This window comes from Galleria mellonella, unplaced genomic scaffold (genome assembly GCF_026898425.1).
Source record: "Galleria mellonella isolate WM207_F2 unplaced genomic scaffold, CSIRO_AGI_GalMel_v1 utg778, whole genome shotgun sequence".
Taxonomy (NCBI): domain Eukaryota; kingdom Metazoa; phylum Arthropoda; class Insecta; order Lepidoptera; family Pyralidae; genus Galleria; species Galleria mellonella.
Window position 1 is genome coordinate 1,002,701 of NW_026442150.1, and position 19,764 is coordinate 1,022,464.

Consider the following 19,764-nt stretch of genomic DNA (forward strand, 5'->3'; position numbering starts at 1 on the left):
CTATGTATACAGACATGTTATAAAAGTAAGAATACATCTAAGAAATCCTTGAAGTGTATATTATACAACTATGAAAGATAAGGGTAAAGTATGTTTTATTAAGTCTACGAAAGTAGAAGACGATGCCGTCTTATTCCTTACTCAGATTCATTGTATGACTTAAGTACTAGCTAAGCTAGCTAAGTAAAGCTACCTGCTTTAGTACGTTATACTAAGCACATGTTAAAAACAGTACCCACTTGTGCTCGTAGGTGTACTAAAGGGGCAAAGGAGTATTTGGACAGTTATATGTAAAATAGAAGCACCCCAAACTTGATGAAGAATAAAATAAAAAGAAATAATAAAATATTTCCGTTAACTGGTTAACAAGGTAATATTAATAAAAAAAATATATTTATTAAAGAAAAATATATAATTCTCTATGATTTTAATAAATTCCGTTCGATATTTAAAATAAAAGATCAAGTACAAGAGGAATTCACAATTAAATTTTTAGAAATTTGTGAGACGCGCTTTTCTTCAAATGTACACATTCGGTACCAACTTTATAAAATTTATTATATTTGTCTCTGGAACCGGTATGTGTTTGCATATGTTTATTTAACATATATTGTGTTTTATAATCTTTTCTACAAATCACGCAAAATGTATCCGTGCTATATTTATTTGAACACAGTTTACGTTTATACTTTGTAAGTTGACCGCTCATGTTGTTGCATTCTGTATTATCTGTTCGAGAAGACTTTTTGGGCAAGTTATGGAACCTGAAAAATAATATCATCTGCACTTGTATTACATTTTTATATTTAGTTAATGAATAAATAAATATCATATGTCACTGCCATATCTAATTCTACAACGAAGCTAAAGCATGCCTTGTCATTTTGTCTGAAGAACGCAGTGCAATATCTAACATATTTAAGATATGATACTTTAGTTCTGGCAGTGCCCACTCCTCTTTCCTCATTTAAATACGACTATGATATCCGGAATGGAATGTGCTGGCAAAATACCCTAATATCGGGGTGAACGCCACAAAAGAAAAAAAAAATGGAATGTGCAAAGATTAAAATAACAGTCTATTATTTTAGCATTGGAAGTGCTTAAAATCTTTCTACCTACCATTATTCATGGTCTCTTACTAATTAGGCAGAAAAATATAGTGACGACGGTTTAAATATCCTGACGACGGTTTAAATATCCTGGATATATTTCCATTTTTTTTTTAAACAAACATTAGACGCTCTTTGCTGCAGTGGCAGTAAGCGGTCAGTGAATTTACAGTACGGGCCTTAAATGAGTTGCTAGGCAATGAGGCAATGACCGGGGGCTTCGACAGCCAAGATAACACCAAAATCACCTATAGAATTCACAAAGCTCCTCATTTAATGATTCTTCAGTCAAAACTTTTATCGTCGCCAAGGGAGGGGACCACCTATGTTATGCATACTGTCAGATACTCGATGCTGGTTTAGGCAAGTATTTGACGGTATGAAGTCTAGTATGTGAGCCGACTCACCTGATCTTCCCTCTCAAATCGGCCTTTGCATGCGACTCTAAATGTTCCTTCATTAGGTTTGAGGCTATTTGTACATTACATTTTTTACAGCTCAATTTTGTTATATTATACTTTTTACATCTAGAACAGACGAAGTTCTTCCATCCATCGAATGGCACTATCATTGGATACCTTTGCCTGCAAACCGCGCACTGTAAATTCAATCTTTTCTGTTCAACATTAGAGCCTATAATTGCATTCTTGCGCCGTTGATGGAGTCCTTTTTTCGCGCCTTCCGACACCATCTTGGTTTTTAGGAGGTGTATTATTTCCTTATTATTAATATTCGACACGTTTTTATTTTGTGTTGGCCTAATAGTGTCTTTGCTTCGAGAATGATTAGAAGAACCTAAAAAAAATTATGATTAAATATTCAAGTTCATTTTGCTCCACAAAAAACACTGTCTTCAAACGTGGCAAAATTGAATGAATAATGCCTTGACTATTTAAAACCAATAATCACAACAATTTACTTTAAAAACCAAACTACTAAATCTGTTAAAGAAGAAAAAAAATTTTTCCCAAATCGATGTGTAAATGACGGAGCTCTTAGGTAATGTGTTATATTATCTCTGTGTCAGGTACCAAAGATAAAAAAAAACGTCATTTTTTTTTAAGTCAGTTTTGAGTCTACTGGGAACGGCTTATCTAGAACCAGGGGACTACAGATATTTTAAACCGCGGGATATCGTCAAGGTAACACAAAGGATCTATGAAATGATGATATAAGGCAGGGGAAAGCACAAAAGATCCCAATGGGTCGACGTGCAACAGCTTAGCTGACCCCATATGCGAATATAAGATATATAAGTCAGTTAAAAATATTGGTAATGAAGTAGGTATTAACTGGATAGATGCTCGAAGGCGGCGTGTACTAACGCCCTGAACCTCTGCGTGCTTCTTAACTGGCGGACACACCACTCGCATATCATGCAATCTGACGATGAGACCTGGTAGTAAAAATGGTATTTTATTCATTATCTAACCCAATTGATTACCAAGACCATATGGCATATTAAAATTAGATACATAATCATAATAAAATAATAAGAAATAACCGTTTGACTGATTACAATATCAATTAACAATCACTACGCTTTTACTTCATGATATGTTGCTAATTGTAAAATTTCTTTTTTTTTTATACAACTTAGAATAGCAAACAAACTGACGGCCCACCTGATGGAAAGTGGTAATCGTCGCCTATAGACATGAGCAGTACCAAGGACATAACAGAGTATACTGTTTCGCTCATGATACCCCCATGCGTTGCCATTCCTGAGGACTCAGGTGTTATTTATCTGTACCCTATAACTTCACTGTCATATCCCACTCTTCAAACCGAAACAGCTATGCAAACACAACTGCTTTACAGTTGAAACACGAATGTGACAGAGGTGGCCAAGCAAACGACTTTTGTACAAAGTCTCCCTCTGGTATAATGTTACAAAGTAATACTTATAGTTTGAGTGGCGACGCCGTACGAACAAACTCAGTGTAGGACAACTCCCTAGGTAGGTAGGTGTGACAACCTCGAATAGATTGCAGGCAGTCAGTGGATGCAAATGGCTTAGGACCGTTCCTTTTGGCAGACTATGGGGGAGGCCTATATTCAGCAAGGGACGGATAATGGCTGAGATGCTGATGTTAATGAAGATATCGAACATACTCGAACACCGAAGCAGTCGTATAACAATTGGTCGTATCTTTCCTCAACGCCCTCCCACACGTACGTGTCACGTAAGTACCGGAGGCTGTTATCGCCACCGCAAAGTCTGCAACAGCGATCGGTGCTGGCGCCATCACCGGACGCGAACGTTAATGTCTCCTGAAATAGAACATTAAATAATATAGCTTTTTGGTGGATGTCACCATACTGTACGACGAAAACCTCGTAAAAGCCGAAACTGAGAAGAAGACGAAATATCTCGACTTAGCACTCGAGGTGACCGAAATGTGGGGGTTTGTATCCACTGAAATCATTTCAATCGTTCTGTGGGTGAACGGTCTTAACTCAACTAGTCTGAAACAACACCTCAAACGGTTGGAATTTTAAGGCGAAATACTGCTTCCATTGTACGCCAGTTTCTCTCCCTAGAACTAGAATCCCGGCCGACTGTGCTTCTGATGGGGGATAGTATGCTATCTCCTCTCTTCTCTTTTAGAAGGGAAATATGAATTTTATATAAGAGAAAATAATAATAAATTTATTTGCTAAAAATAGGGTATCAGAGATTTTATGTTAAATAAAGTTTTTTAGGCCTTTTTAGCCATTACAGAATAATATGTAAATGTCATTGATAGGAATTGATGAATTCATGTATCGACAACACCAACTGTACTAGATATTTATTTATCTTTAATAAAAATTCGTCTACCGAGTAAAAACTTTTCTTAAGTAGCCATTTAAGAAATTCAATTGTAAATTTATTTATTGCAAGTTCCTTTATATCTATAGGAATATTGTTAAAGATTTTTAGACACATCATATTAGATTTTTTTTAATAAACGACTTATTTTAAGTATTATATAAGTGACTAGTTTTTGAAGGTAGCTTGCGCTTCTTAATATCTGTTTCTTTGTTTCTGACAAATATGAATAAACATGTGTTTGTTTAGTTTAACAAATATATCTGATTAAAGTTTATAAAGACTAGGATTTGTGCATTTACAATTAGTGATTAAATCGTCATAGTCATAGAATACTGACAGTTACATCTATTTAATATTTGTCAGATACGTCAGTATTCTACAACTATGACGAAATAAGTTTACCAGAGGGAGACTTTGTACTAAAGTCGTCTGCTCGGACATTCTGTTTCACTCGTGATTTTGCCACAAATTTTGCACACGTACCTGTTTCAGTTAGGGGGATAGGTGCTATTAAATGTCAATATATCTCAGTATATAGAAATAATAGGTACTGACCATCTGTCAGCAGATAAGTAATAGGGTATAATTGAAGCTTGTGTTTAAAAAAAAAAACTATTTCAAAACTAATTATTTTGTTTTAAAAACTAAACGACTAAAACGACTTTAATAAAATTTCTATGGGACGAGAGCTTTTCACAAAAAAAAAAATTATAAATGATGAAGTTATGAAGTGGCATATATAAAAAATATATAATAGAACCGGAAACGTCTTCTATAAGTCATTAAAAAATAAAATAATTAAGTATTATTACTCAAATAATAAGAAATGGATACTCACTTTACTCAATATTTTGCATAATTTGTCTTTTGTCCAAATTACATCCATGTTCATTTAGTTAAAATAATATTCTCTCAAATAACTTACACAATTTTGTAAAAAGTAGGTACACTCATCCTATATACCACAATATATATGTCTTCTGTTCTTTTAAATGACATATCTACTTAGAAATATTAAAAAAAAAAATTTGCTTAAGGAGTTTATATTCATATTTGATAAATTAAAGGAAAGATTTGGGTGTTGGTTTGTAATGGATAAATTCAAATCTACAAAACCGATTTTAAAAATTCTTTTACCTATAGAAAGCTATATTACCAGCGAATAACATAGGCTACATATTTTCGAAAATTCTGTCTACCCATGCAAGGCCAGACGGGATCGCTACCAATTTATATATATTTTTTATACCACTGACGTGGCAATCAAGCATACGGGCCACCTGAAGGTAAGTGGTTACCGTAGCCTATGACTGCCTGCAATACCAGGGGTATTATGTGCGCGTTGCCGACCCTGAAGAAACCTTATTACCCCCCTTTTGAAGAACCCCATGCTGTAGTCTTTTGGGAATATCTCGGGAGGGAGCTTATTCCATAATTATTGGCGAATGGCAAATATACGACGTAATATATTTACAAACACAGATGAATGAATTAAACAATTTTTTCAAGTCTCGTATCTAATAAAATATTGAGTATTATATATTTAACAGTAGATCATAAACTTAATATAACAATGTAAAAAGCTATAAAATTTATAATGTGTCTATCTAATATTAATTATTCCAATCTAGATTTAAATAATAAGTCGATTAAATTTTTTTTTTTTTTGATAATTTACGCTCGTTAACAGTAGATATCAAGTGCATGTTCAAATGTGCATGTTTAAATTTCCCATTTAAATGATTTATGTATAAATCTTTAGAGAAATAAATGTCTTAAACCGTATTAAAATTTTAAAAAGGTATTAACGATTGTTTCATAGATTAAGGATATACCAGTCACTGTGTTTTAACTATTACTATATGTGAACATCAAACATTGTTATGTTATTGTCAGATATTTATTTTGACATTATAGTCAAGACAGCGACACAGACTTCGAATAAAAATACAATTATGTAAATTCTCTGCAACCAATTCATTTAATATGTAAATATTGCTTTAGAATGAGGTTTTATTTCATGATATCTATCGATATCGATATTTTAGATAGAGATATTGTAACTAATTCTAGAATACAATTAATATACTTTTTTTTATTTCGATACAATAGTAATGTCACTAATGAATGTGCATGTATTATGTTATTAAACTTTTAGATGGTTGCATAGTACATTTTCAGTTCTGTTAATATAGGAGTATTGTTGACTCTGGAATAATGCAGTGTAGTGTTTATCTATCTTTTATTGTTTAAATTCAATTTCTATTTATTTTGGTTTAAGTTTCGTTTCGATTTTAAACGTAATTTCTTCATAATTTAATCACAAATACTTTAAATGTATCAATAAAAGTGTTAACCTCAGAATCTATTCCAAACTTTTACCTATTTCAATCGATTGGTAATCATCGAAATTTATTGTGAAAAATCACATTTATCCCCATAAAAAATGGGTGGGAAGGCCGAGAAAGGCACACCTAAATACATAGCGAACAAGATAAAAGCGAAAGGCCTACAGAAACTCCGGTGGTACTGCCAGATGTGTCAGAAGCAATGTCGAGACGAGAACGGCTTCAAATGCCACACCATGTCTGAATCTCACCAACGCCAGTTGTTATTATTCGCCGATAACGCCACAAAATACATCGATGAGTTCTCGAAGGAGTTCTCCGATGGTTATTTGGAGTTGCTAAAGCGTCAGTTCGGTACAAAGAGAGTGAACGCCAATAAAGTGTATCAGGACTATATTTCTAACAGGTGAGGCTATAAATTAATAAATATGTTCACAACTATAATTCCTAATGTGGTAGTCAGTGGCTTTTTTATTCAATAAAGATGGATTAGTGTGGGACTGTAGCTAAAACCATGTTTAAGGTAGGTCAAAAGAACTTTTTGGTAGGGCAGAAGTCATATTTAAGTAACTTTGAGAAATACACTACAGCATAATCATACCTTACAGCCTAAGTGGTTGTGTACGGTGCGGTGATGTTTTCTTCCACAAATGCTTAGGTTATGGAATGAGCTCCCTGCCGAGGTTTTCCCAAGAAATTACAGCATGGGGTTCTTCAAAAGGGGGGTAAAAAGGTTTCTTCAGGGTCGGCAACATGCGCATAATACTAGTGGTACTCCAGGTGTTAATAGGCTACGGTAACTGCTTACCATCTGGTGGGCCATATGCTTGTTTGCCACCTCAGTGGTATAAAAAAAAAGCAAATCTGTCTAATTTACTTGGGACCTTTCATTTTAAGGTAGGGCATTGGGCCTTTTAAGGTAGGGTATTGCCCCTCAATGTCCCCTTTTAGCTATGGCCATAGAGTACTGTCATTGTCTACCATTGTCACCAATGTCATTGTCATTGTCTTACCCCTATTATTTGGGGTCGGCGTCATATATTTCTTCCTGACATCATTTGTTGTAAAAAAAGGATCAAAGAAAAGGGAAGGAGATATTTTTGTTTAATGAGTTGTAATGGAATGATAACCACGCCTGTGCTAGTGGTATACATGATAGGTGAAGATAAAAAGGTAGGACAGATAACTCCACCTGTGCTAACAGTATTCACCAGAGGGAGACTTTGTACAAAAGTGTTTGCTCACCTCTGTCCCATTAGTATTTCAACTGTGAAGCAGTTGTGTTTGCATGGCTGTGTTTTGGTTTGAAGGGTGGGATATGGCGTGAATTTACTGGGTACAGAGGATTAACACCTGAGTCCTCAGGAATGGCAATGCAGTATCCTGTGTTATGTCCATGGTACTGCTCATGTCTATAGGCGACGATTACCACTTTCCATCAGGTAGGCGGTCAGCTTGTTTGCTATTCTAAGTTGTATAAAAAAAAAACTGTATACACTGGCAGGGCACCAGTGAGATATGGTAGACGAGGATAAAAAGAGAGATCAATTATCCCATCATGATGCATTCAACACTAAATTAGTCACTATGGTTTCCAAGGGGAACTGCATGGAGGTCGACCTGATGGAAATAGGGTCTAACCTTGACATTACTAACAATCCCTTCCCCCCTAACCTATAGTGATTATTTCAGTTGCATTTAAGCATAATGGCAGTAGCGTAACAATAGGGTGGCAGGGCTGGCAAAATGCCACGAGTCCCCGACCTAAAAGGGCCCTGGCTCAAGAGGCCGCGAGCTCAGATTTTTTTTACATTGTACCTGAGTATTTTATTTTTACTGATAGGGCCCCATCAGTGTGGGGATTTACCACAGGCCCCAAATGGTATAGTTATGCCTCTGCATAATGGTTTCCAAGGAGACTATGAAGAGGTTGATCAAACAGATTATATTACTAGCAATGGGACTGTTTTCCATTACTGACAATCCCCCCCCCCCCCCCGGGTACCCTCCAAACCAAGGCCGTGCAAATGCAACTGCTTCACGGTAGAAATAGGAATGGGACAGAGATGCTCAAGCAAACGACTTTCTACATATGTATATATATTTATTGTTATTATTATTTACTTCCAGGGACCACCTCCACATGAATGCTACTCAATGGGAAACACTTACGGATTTCGTTAAGTGGCTCGGACGGGAGGGCAAGTGTGTGGTAGATGAGACGGAGAAGGGATGGTTTGTGACCTACATAGACCGAGATCCGGCTGCTGTCGCTGCCATGGAGGCCAAGGCCAAGAAGGAGAAAATGGATAAGGATGATCAGGTTAGATATTCCATGTCTGTAAAGCCCATGGTATAATAATGATAGTGTTTTTTTTTTATGGATGAAAATGGTATGGTAACCCCGCCTGCGCTAACGGGATACGCTGGCGGAGCACCAGTGAAGGGTGATAGATGAGAATGAAAACAGGCCAGTTAGCCCATCATGATGAATTCATCAGGAATTAACCATGATAGTTTCCAGGGGGAACCACGAGGATGTCGACCTGGTTGAGTATATTGCTAGCAATGGGATTCTCAGTCTCCATTACTAACAATCCCTTTCCCCCCAATAATGATAGTGTTGTATCCTAAGATAGAGCACACTCACATCTATGGCTGTATACAATTATGGTCTATGTCTCTATATATTGTATTAAAAAGGTATAATATTTTCTCTCTATGTGTGTTCACTCCATTTTGTTAAACGTTCCACATGTTTCTCTACTAAAATTAATTGTAAGAAAGAAAAAGTTGTTTGTTGCAAGCCTTCCTGTATATATATAACTATATATATATATATATATATATATATATATATATATATATATATATATATATATATATATAATATATATAATATATTACCATTAAAATATAACCATTATGACTCAATTAGATAGATAGATAGATACTCTTTATTGTTCCCTCCAAAAGATTACAATAGTAAACTTATTATAGATACAAACAATTACAAGAAATGATCACAGTGAGACAACAATGGGCGGCCTTATCGCTAAGAGCGGTCTTGCAGTCAACCTTTGGATGGAGAGGAGTAATTATAAAGAATTAGGTTTTTTATTAAAATAAAATCTTTAAACACCCATAGGAAAGAATGCTAGAGTTCATCGAGAAGCAAGTGGAAAGAGGCAAGAAGAGTAGCAACGTCAACGAGCCTGCGTACACGGAGTTCAAACGAGAGAGCAGTCAGGAACGGATCACGCTGAGTTTGAAGAGAAAGACTGATGGTGAGTCATTTTTCTATTTATTTATAGCAAGGCAACAGATTACAAATTAATACATTAATAAAATAAATATTACATAAAACAGCATCAAATTTGCACTCCGACAACTGCTCTGCATTACATTCGATATTAGAAACATTAAAAGAATGACGGCTGTAGATTTAAGTAACAAATTGCCAGCCTTAATGTACCATTGCAAGGATCGTTGGAAGATATCAAGCTCCTTGCATACATTGTTTGTTATATTTTCTGCACATGCGGATAATTGGGATTGTGATACGATACATTATTATTACAAATCGGTATATAAAATAATTTTTGTATTCTTTTATTACCTGTACGGAATGAAACTGAAAAATTTTTAGCCTAAGCTTTTTGTTTACTACTTCGTATGTTTGGATTTCCGAAGTAGGAATACCAATGGAATGATCACTTCTAAATGGTGCACTGAGATGAAACATGCATAAAATTTTAAGTTACCAGAGGGAGACTGTACAAAAGTCGTTTGCTTGGCCACCTCTGTCCCATTCGTGTTTCTACCGTGAAGCAGTTGTGTTTGCATGGTTGTGTTTCGGTTTGAAGGGTGGGATATGGCATGAATTTACAGGGTACAGAGGAATAACATCTGAGTCCTCAGGAATGGCAACGCATGAGGGGTATCATGGGCGAAACAGTATACTCTGTTATGTCCATGGTACTGCTCATATCTATAGGCGACGGTTACCACTTTCCATCAGGTGGGCCGTCAGCTTGTTTGCCATTCTAAGTTGTATATAAAAAAAAGACATATGTATCTTGTAATTGCATCTGGTATATTTTTGTTGAATAAATTACATTATTATTCACCTTTATAACTGATTCACGCGAGCAATACCGCGGGTAATAGCCAGTTTCATACGATACAAGAATGTTTTAATTTCATTTCAGACAAAAAACCAGAATCTCTCTCAGCGTCAGCTCTAAAACTGTCCAAGACGAAAGAAGAGTCCTCCAGCAAGAAGCACAAGACAGAAGAGGGCAGGAGCAAACAGTCAGCCCTTGACGAGATTATGCATATGCAGGAGCGTGCGAAAGAGAAAGCGAATAGGTAATAAATTTTACAAACTTTTATGCAACTGACGTCACGACCGATTCTAGGACATCATTTTTCTAAACCTATTTCTCTTTATTTAATAAATACTCCTCATCATTGTAATTTTTTTTATACATACTTAGAATGGCAAACAAGCTGACGGCCCACCTGATCGAAAGTGGTAACCGTCGCCTATAGACATGAGCAGTACCATGGACATAACAGAGTATACTGTTTCGCCCATGATACCCCCCATGCGTTGCCATTCCTGAGGACTCAGGTGTTATTCCTCTGTACCCTGTAAATCCACGCCATATCCAACCCTTCAAACCGAAACACAGCCATGCAAACACAACTGCTTCACTGGTTGAAACATGAATGGGATAGAGGTACCCAAGCAATCGACTTTTGTACAAAGTCTCCCTTTAACTGTCCACTGGTGAACATAAGCTTTCCCCTTGGGGGGGGAGGGGGGGGGGGTGCCAGTAGTTTTACAGGCTTAGCACGCGGGTTGGTAACCGCAGTTAGGCTTTAGAGATGTCTCAAGAGGGACGCTGCTGTCCATCCCTCGCTCTCCATTAGTCGTAATAACCGTCGTCTATAGACATGAGCAGTAACATGACATAACAAACTATAATGTGTCGCCCATGATACACCCTATGCGTTGCCATTCCTGAGGACTCAGGTGTTATTCCTCTGTACCCTGTAAATCCACGCCATATCCAACCCTTCAAACCGAAACACAGCCATGCAAACAGAACTGCTTCACGGTAGAAACACGAATAGGACAGAGATGGCCAAGCAAACGACTTTTGTACAAAGTCTCCCTCTGGTAAATTCCTGATTTCCCGTCGATTCGTTACAGAAAGGACTACTGGCTGACGGAGGGGATCGTAGTGAAGATTATTACGAAGTCACTCGGCGACAAGTTCTACAAACGGAAGGCGCTCGTGGAGAAAGTGGTGGACAAGTACGCGGCCCATGTGAAGCTGCTAGACGAAGGTGTCAAGTTGAAATTGGATCAGGTAAGCAAGGACGGATAAATAGAGTTCATAATGAAAGATACCTCTGTCCCATTCGTGTTTCTACCGTGAAGCAGTTGTGTTTTAATGAGTGATAATGGAATGGTAACCCCGCCTGCGCTAACGGTAACTGGCGGGACACCAGTGAGGGATGATAAGTGAGGATGAAAAGACAGATCAGTTTTTTTTTATGGGTGAAAATGGAATGGCAACCCCGCCCGCGCTATCGTTATACGCTGGCGGGGCACCAGTGGAAGATAATAGGTGAGAATCCTGACCTAATAGAGTGTATTGCTAGCAATGTGTAAATTTTTTTTTGATGGCTGAAAATGGTATGGTAATCCCGCCTGCGCTAACGGGATACGCTGGCGGAGCACCAGTGAAGGGCGATAGATGAGAATGAAAACAGGCCAGTTAGCCCGTCATGATGAATTCATCAGGAATCAGCCATGATAGTTTGCAGGGGGAACCGCGAGGAGGTCGACCTGGTTGTAATATATTTCTAGCAATAGGATTCTCAGTCTCCATCACTAACAATCCCTTTCCCCTCAACAATGGGTCAGTTTGAGCTCATTACTAACAATCCCTGTCCCCTAGGGCAGGTCAGTTAGCCTACCGTGATGAATTCAACACGATGGTTTCCAGGGGACACCACGGGGAGGTTGACCTGTTAGAGGACATTGTAAGCAATGGGACTGGTAGTTCGAATTACTAACAATCCCTTCCCACCCAATACAAACGAATTGTGAACCTTTTGCTTTTGGACGACGATTGAAAATGCCTCTTCGTCTACAGAATCACGTGGAGACCGTGATACCGTCGCAGGGGCGCTCGGTGCGGTTCGTGAACGGCGCGTACCGTGGCCACACGGGTCTCATGCGGCACATAGACACAGACAACTACTGCTGCGACGTGGAGGTACGTGACTGGCATGCAGCACGACATCTACCAGTATCACCATTTGATGTGGCGAAACATAGTGGACATAAACTGAAAAAATAATGGAGTAAACTTGGCATATGCAATATCTCTATGTTTCTGGCAAATAAATTTAATTTCATTTTTACTGCTGAGGTGGCAATCAAGCATACGGCCCGTATACCTGATGATAAGTGGTTTTTTAATGGGTGATAATGGAATGGTAACCCCGCCCGCACTATCGGTATACACCGACGGGGCACCAGTGAGGGATGATAGGCGAGGATGAAGCAGATCAGTTAGCCCATCGTGAAGAATTCAACATGGATTGTTCAAGATGGTTTTCAGGGGGAACCGAGTTGAGGTCGACCTAATAGGGCATTTTGCTAGCAATAGGGCTGTCAAACTCCATTGCTAACAATCCCTTTCCCGGGATTTGATGAGAATTTGGTCCCAGATTCGATCCCCGATCGGGCCAATTTTGAAAAGTTCTCAACTGAAATTGCATTCCTAACTGAGCGGTAGATTCATACAAAACAATGACAAATCAAAAATGCTTTCAACTAAGTTTAAAAATATTTTTATTTTATATTGAAAAATATTTTTGCTTTTCAGATATCCGAAGGTCCCCTGACAGGACGCGTCGTGAAAGGTGTTCAGTACGAAGACATAAGTAAATTGGCCTCGTGACACCATACCCAAATACCATGCGTACCATGAAGAGTAACCACACAGGCGGACAATGCTTGACAGCTGTTCAGCGGTCACAAGATCGAATCCCAGCTTGGCACTTCAATTTCAGGGGAAAGGAATTGTTAGTAATAGAGTCTAACTATCTGACTGCGGGGAGGGCAGCATTGCTACCAATGTTCTCAGTCAGGTCAACATCCAGGTGGTCCAACTAGAGTGAGTGGTACAACTAGAGAAATGCAAACAAGCTGACGGCCCACCTGATGGAAAGTGGTAACCGTCGCCTATAAACATGAGCATTACCATGCACATAACAGAGTACACTGTTTAGCCCATGATACCCCCTATGCGTTGCCATTCCTGAGGACTCGGGTGTTATTCCTCTGTGCCCAATAAATTCACGCCATATTCCACCCTTCAAACTGAAACACAGCCATGCAAACACAACTGCTTCACGGTTGAAACACGAATGCGACAGAGGTGGCCAAGCAAACGACTTTTGTACAAAGTCTCCCTCTGGTAAATATATGTTGTATAAAAATACTAGCAAATCTCCCCTTATGGGGAAGGCTTCAATTCAATATTTATTCAATAATGGGCAGTTAACAGTTTACATGGTATATATAAATACAGGTTCATCATCGTCATCATAACAGCGTTTAACTGTCCACTGCTGGGGGGGAAGGGATTGTTAGTAATGGAGACTGAGAATCCCATTGCTAGCAATATACCCAACCAGGTCGACCTCCTCACGGTTCTCTCTGGAAACTATCATGGTTAATTCCCGATGAATTCATCATGATGGGCTAACTGGCCTGTTCTCATTCTCATCTATCACCCTTGACTGGTGCTCCGCCAGTGTATCCCGTTAGCGCAGGCGGGGTTACCATACCATTTTCACAAATCAAAAAACTGTCCACTACTGAACATAAGCCTCCGCCTTTGGGAGTTTTGCCAGTAGTTGTCACACTTGGTGGATTGGCAACAACAGTTAGGCTTTAGAGATGTTTTAAGAGGGACGCTGCTGCCCATCTCGCTCTCCAATAGTCGCCTCTTACGACAATCACGAGAAAGGGTGGAAAAATACAGGTTAATTGTATTGTATTGTAATATCTTTATTCTACATAATTTACTAATTTGTGGCCAATAGACAATAAAAAAAAAATATTTTTAGATTATACAGATAGAGTGTCTCCATACAAATGCTTCGAGAAAAGCGGCTCAACTTTTTCATACAATTTTGCGTGACAAATAGTTATGAGTGATTCCTTTATGACTTGTATATTTATTTTGTCTTATAATTTCTGCATCTTTTTAATGCGTAAACACTCATTTTATTTATTAAATAATTGAATATAGATACGTCAAGATACATTGTGTGCGTAAGTATATAGAACAATAATAAAAAAATTTGCTAATTTGACAATTAACTGACAAAAAGTTGACCCGTTTTTGAGCCTCGATGCTCTATGTATATAATCTAAATATTTAAAACACAATGGTGAACTTATCCCATAGAGGGATCTCTTGCAGTCTTTTAATATAGGTTAATTAATATGTGATAATTTATTTGTGATGTAAATAAAATGTAAATTAAAAATATTACTTTACTGTTGTTTTTATTTTTCACTAGCTTCCCGTCAATGTTAAATTTTTTTTAAATTACCTCAAAATTGTACCTTTTTGGAATTAGTATGAGATGTAGATGTATTGAAATAAAGTTTCAAAACGTTACGATACGTTTTTTTTTTTATACCAGCTTTGTTCAAATTTCAGTTAGAAAACTTTTAAACGTAAAGTTCGCATCTAGTTTATGTTTTAATTTTCTTGTTGTTCAATATACTTGAATATCATTTTAATTAGGAAGACTTATTCTTGGCTACCTTGAACAAAAAACAACAATAAAATGAAAAAAAAAATGGTAAAATTTAATATTTAGCTTACATGGATATTTTCACCACACTTTGAAAACAAAGCATAACTTAATACTACAAGACTTAGGACAATAAATTTTAGTATTTTTGTTAGATAATAAATCTCACTATACCCATAATCCGTCAGTCCACTACTTACGGGACACTGTATACGAGGTCTGTCCGGAAAGTTCGTATAAAAGTGTTCTGGAATGCGAGAAAGAGGAGTGGGGAGGCCAGGTAAGCGCAGGACCCCTTCCTTATGTCCCTAACAATGCTTCAGTTCTGGTCTGACCGCCGTGCGGTGCGAACTGGCTTGTCACGCCATCTGTGAAGTTACCTCTTAACGAAACCCCGTCGGCATGGAGCCCGCTTCCGTTGAAGAGCAGCGCGTCGTAATCAAGTTTCTCTCGAAACTCGGCAAGAATGGCCGTGAAATTTTTGCCGATCTAATTCGATAAGACATCCGGGGAACCACGAACAAAAAAATCAAGAAAATCCCGCTCAAATGTCAAGACAATGTTGATTGTTTTTTTCGATGTTCGGGGGATTGTCCATCAAGAATTCGTCCCTCCAGGCCAGACAGTTGATGGAAAATTCTACGTCGATGTGCTCAGACGCCTCAAAGCTCGTGTGGCACGAGTTCGTCCAGAATTGGCGCGAGAGGGGCGTTGGATTCTTCACCACGACAATGCCCCTGCCCACACCTCTCTTGTTGTCCGTGAGTTTTTGAGTAAAAATTCCATTACGGTGACCGAACACCCCCCCTATTCGCCGGATTTGGCCCCGTGTGACTTCTTCTTGTTCCCAAAAACCAAATTGGTACTTCGGGGGCGGCATTTGGGGGACATAAATGAGATAAAAAAAGCTACGACGGGGCAGCTGAGAAACCTACAACCAGAGGACTTTCAAGGAGCCTTCTCACAGTGGAAACGGCGTTGGCACAAGTGCATTATGTCACAGGGGGAGTACTTTGAAGGGGATAAAATTGATTTACCTGAATAATTGTAAAATAAAATTTTTAAAAACTTTTATACGTACTTTCCGGACAAACCTCGTAATATACTACTGTAATGATAAATTAAAACAACAGATTAAAAAAAAATAATGCAGAAACATACTTACAACTAAAGCAAAAAGTACAATTAAAAAGCAAAAGAAAGGAATAAAGAAAAAAGTAATAAAAAAAAACAAGTTATTTAGGAAGCAAACTCGTAATTTATATTTAAAGGTAGACATGTTTTTAATAGATATAATGTTATCTATAAAATAAAAATGAAAAGTCATTATCTATGTAGCTCACAGATGTTGAACACTTCAATTATTATGCCAATATCAGCTGTTGTCGCGCGCCATTTGTCCTTCATCGATAACATCGACACATTTCCTTCAAGAGTGTTTGCTTCACATAACTGTGTATTGGTTTACCTATTTGTACTGCTCAGCGATAAAAAAAAATAAGTGGACGTGAAATACTTAGTACACACTTAGATTATATAGATAGAGTGTCTCCATACAAATGCTTTGAGAGACGCGGCTCAACTTTTTCATACAATTTTGCGTGATAAATAGTTATGATTGTTTCTTTTATAACTTCTATATTTATTTTGTCTTATATTTTTTATACATTTTTTATTGCACTTGAACAAAAGATACAGCGATTAATTTAAGAACTTGTTAGCAAGGGTTGCAATTTTTGCACCTTTTTAATGCATCATTTTTAAAACTCATTTTATTTATTAAGTAATTAAATATACATAGATACGTCAAGATACGTTGTGTGCGTAAGTGTATAGAACACTGATAAAAAACGAGTCGGCTAATTTGACAATTAGCTGACAAATAGTTACCCGTTTTTGGGTCTCAATGCTCTATCTATATGATCTAAGAATGTATCGTATCGCAGTCCAATTAATCGCATGTGTAGAAAATATAACAATGTATGTAAGGAGCTTGATATCTTGGTATAATCATTGTGCAGCGAAAATTCATCAACTACAAACACAGATTCTGAGAATAATCGCGTTCGAATATTTTTTTACGTAAAAATCGATATAGCTTCTAAATGCTATCAAAATCATTTGTAGAAAGACAACATAGCTTACAGTTCAATAAAACTACGTGTAATGAATGAAATTCAGCAGCTGTTTATTTGGTTAAACTAAGAAAAAAATCAATTTAATTATTTTTCGCGAAGAAATGTCCGGTAGAATTGGCACTTAGGTACTTTTTTTTTAACAGATGATAATGGAATGGTAACCCCACCCGCGCTATCGGTATACATCGGTGGGGCACCAGTGAAGGATGATAGGTGAGGATGAAGTAAGTCAGTTAGCCCATCGTGACGAATTCAACAAGAATTGTTCACGATGGTTTCCAGGGAGAACCACGTGGAGGTCGACCTAATAAGGCATATTACTAGTAATGGGGCTGTCAAACTCCATTGCTAACAATCCCTTTCCCCACACTTAGGTACTTATTGACATTATGTAATTTCAAATTTATGAAAAAAAATACTTATATTGTAGATATAGGGTAGATTATTGTATTTCAAACCAATTGGGGCAAAAAAAATAGGTTTCGCCAAAAATGTTAGTGACTTTTTTGCTGCACAACGACGATATTTCTCTCGTACTCGCTGTACCCAACAGGGTCTATAATTGAAATGTTATCGACTAATTATATTATGGAATGCAATAAGAAATAAATAAATAAATATTTCATATTAGTGTTTCTTTCGTACTTGTATTTAGGCCGTATGGGCGCGGCGCGTGGCTTTTTTTTTATACAACTTAGAACGGCAAACAAGCTGACGGCCCACCTGATGGAAAGTGGTAACCGTCGCCTATAGACACGAGCAGTACCATGGACATAACAGAGTATACTGTTCCGCCCATGATACCCCCTATGCGTTGCCATTCCTGAGGACTCAGGTGGTATTCCTCTGTACCCTGTAAATTCACGCCATATCCCACCCTTCAAACCGAAACACAGCCATGCATACACAACTGCTTCACGGTAGAAACATCTCCAGCGAGATGTAATTATACAGCGCTAATTTTCATGCGGCTCCTTAACTCAATTAACTTTAGCATCCGTACTCGGAGGGAAAGGGATTTTTAGTAATAGAGATTGAGAATCCCATTGCTAGCAATATACCCAACCAGGTCGACCTCCGCGCGTTTCTCCCTGGAAATTATCATGGTTAATTCCTGATGAATTCATCATGATGGGCTAACTGGCCTATTTTCATTCTCATCTATCACCCTTCACTGGTGCTCCGCCAGCGTATCCAGTTACCAGTAAAATGAATTGTTTTTTTTTCTTTTTTATTGTTGTTTTTCTAACTATTATTGTTGGTAATCAAGACTGTATCTATCTATGTATTAGAAATAAAATACTTATTTAATAAAGTGAAATTTACGAAGTACTGAATTAATAAAGTTGGTACAAACAAGATAAATAAATTGAATGTTGGTCTTATTCAATCTATGTTAGCTGAACTTAAACCAGAAATTTTTGAACGTCTCTGTAAATTATTGATGCCCATTAATTCTTCTCTTTCCGCGTCTAGGGAAGGTAGATAAAGTTTTGTTTGAGAAAACAGTTTAGGATACAATAGGACTGATATACCTGAAGAAGGTAAAAGTCCTTAAATTATTAAAAAAAAAAAGATTGTCTATTATTATGTACCTACCTAATTTTATAATAAATTTTACCTAAACAATTATATTATTACTTCGATAAATTCGATTTTATTCGATTTGGTACCCCGTTACTTTTATCTACAATAATGTTGCCAGTAAAAAAACTTATTACTTTTAATATAAAATTCTCTTCATGTTTAGCAATTGGGTTCAATAAATTTTTTAAAATTTTATTTTTCAATTATAAGAGATCAAACTCACAGTTTTTAATGTTATAAGGAATAAAGGAATAGTGGAGACTTAGGTGGACTCGTTATTCGCATTTCATAGGCGTAGTAAAACGTACAATGTACTAATCGACTGGCTATGTAATCACAAAAACGAGACAAGAAAATAATAACACTAGTGCGTGTTTTTTAAACATGTGTACGTAATATGTTTGAATTTAGTATGATATTAAATTTACAAAATAGCAAATATTCACGAAATTATTATAATTTTAATTTGATTAATGGATGCTCAGAGCTTAATTTTTTTTGATGAGTGAAAATGGTATGTTAACCCCGCCTGCGCTAACGGGATACGCTGGTGGAGCACCAGTGAAGGGTGATTGATGAGAATGAAAACAGGCCAGTTAGCCCATCATGATAAATTCATCAGGAATCAACCATGATAGTTTCCAGGGGCAACCGCGAGGAGGTCGACCTGGTTGGGTCAGAGCTTCATTTGGATTAACTTAGATTTTTTTGTACCAAATTGTTTTTTTTTATTGTGCTATTATATAATACTGTGTCAAAAGAGATACAATTTTAATGCGTAATTACGTGAAGAATGTGCCATTATGCGGTTCTTTTTCTACATTTACTTTAAACTAATTTCAAATCTACTTCTTCTTCCTACCCTTATCACAATTATTATATGGAGTCGGTGTAAAATGTTT

The 19,764-nt window shown here is 37.1% G+C and overlaps 2 protein-coding genes and 1 long non-coding RNA gene across 3 annotated transcripts; 1 reads left to right on the forward strand and 2 right to left on the reverse strand.

Moving 5' to 3' along the window:
* Positions 1-432: 432 nt before the first annotated feature.
* Positions 433-4,893, reverse strand: LOC128202125 (uncharacterized). The gene is made up of 5 exons (XM_052901290.1): positions 4,769-4,893; positions 3,228-3,386; positions 2,406-2,508; positions 1,520-1,907; positions 433-764 (listed from the first exon to the last, which is right to left on the reverse strand). The coding sequence occupies exons 1-5, from the start codon at positions 4,820-4,822 to the stop codon at positions 485-487; spliced, it is 984 nt and encodes a 327-aa protein (XP_052757250.1). The 5' UTR covers positions 4,823-4,893; the 3' UTR covers positions 433-484.
* Positions 4,894-6,137: 1,244 nt separating this feature from the next.
* On the forward strand, positions 6,138-14,869 carry LOC113510157 (DNA/RNA-binding protein KIN17). The gene is made up of 7 exons (XM_052901289.1): positions 6,138-6,684; positions 8,409-8,601; positions 9,427-9,565; positions 10,490-10,649; positions 11,500-11,659; positions 12,452-12,574; positions 13,190-14,869. The coding sequence occupies exons 1-7, from the start codon at positions 6,377-6,379 to the stop codon at positions 13,262-13,264; spliced, it is 1,158 nt and encodes a 385-aa protein (XP_052757249.1). The 5' UTR covers positions 6,138-6,376; the 3' UTR covers positions 13,265-14,869.
* LOC128202126 (uncharacterized) lies at positions 9,566-16,913 on the reverse strand. The gene is made up of 3 exons (XR_008253617.1): positions 16,303-16,913; positions 14,931-15,147; positions 9,566-12,646 (listed from the first exon to the last, which is right to left on the reverse strand). It is a non-coding gene; the product is annotated as an uncharacterized LOC128202126 (long non-coding RNA).
* Between the last annotated feature and the right edge of the window lie 2,851 nt (positions 16,914-19,764).

Bases quoted from the DNA above. Each gene is read 5' to 3' on its own strand.
- LOC128202125 (XM_052901290.1), bottom strand. From the start codon at position 4,822: ATGAACATGGATGTAATTTGGACAAAAGACAAATTATGCAAAATATTG. The intron at 3,387-4,768 runs GTGAGTATCCAT...GTTCTATTTCAG, and splicing joins TATGCAAAATATTGAGTAAA to GAGACATTAACGTTCGCGTC. The intron at 2,509-3,227 runs GTATGTTCGATA...TTTTACTACCAG, and splicing joins ACGACTGCTTCGGTGTTCGA to GTCTCATCGTCAGATTGCAT.
- LOC113510157 (XM_052901289.1), top strand. From the start codon at position 6,377: ATGGGTGGGAAGGCCGAGAAAGGCACACCTAAATACATAGCGAACAAG. The intron at 6,685-8,408 runs GTGAGGCTATAA...ATTTACTTCCAG, and splicing joins CAGGACTATATTTCTAACAG to GGACCACCTCCACATGAATG. The intron at 12,575-13,189 runs GTACGTGACTGG...TTTGCTTTTCAG, and splicing joins ACTACTGCTGCGACGTGGAG to ATATCCGAAGGTCCCCTGAC.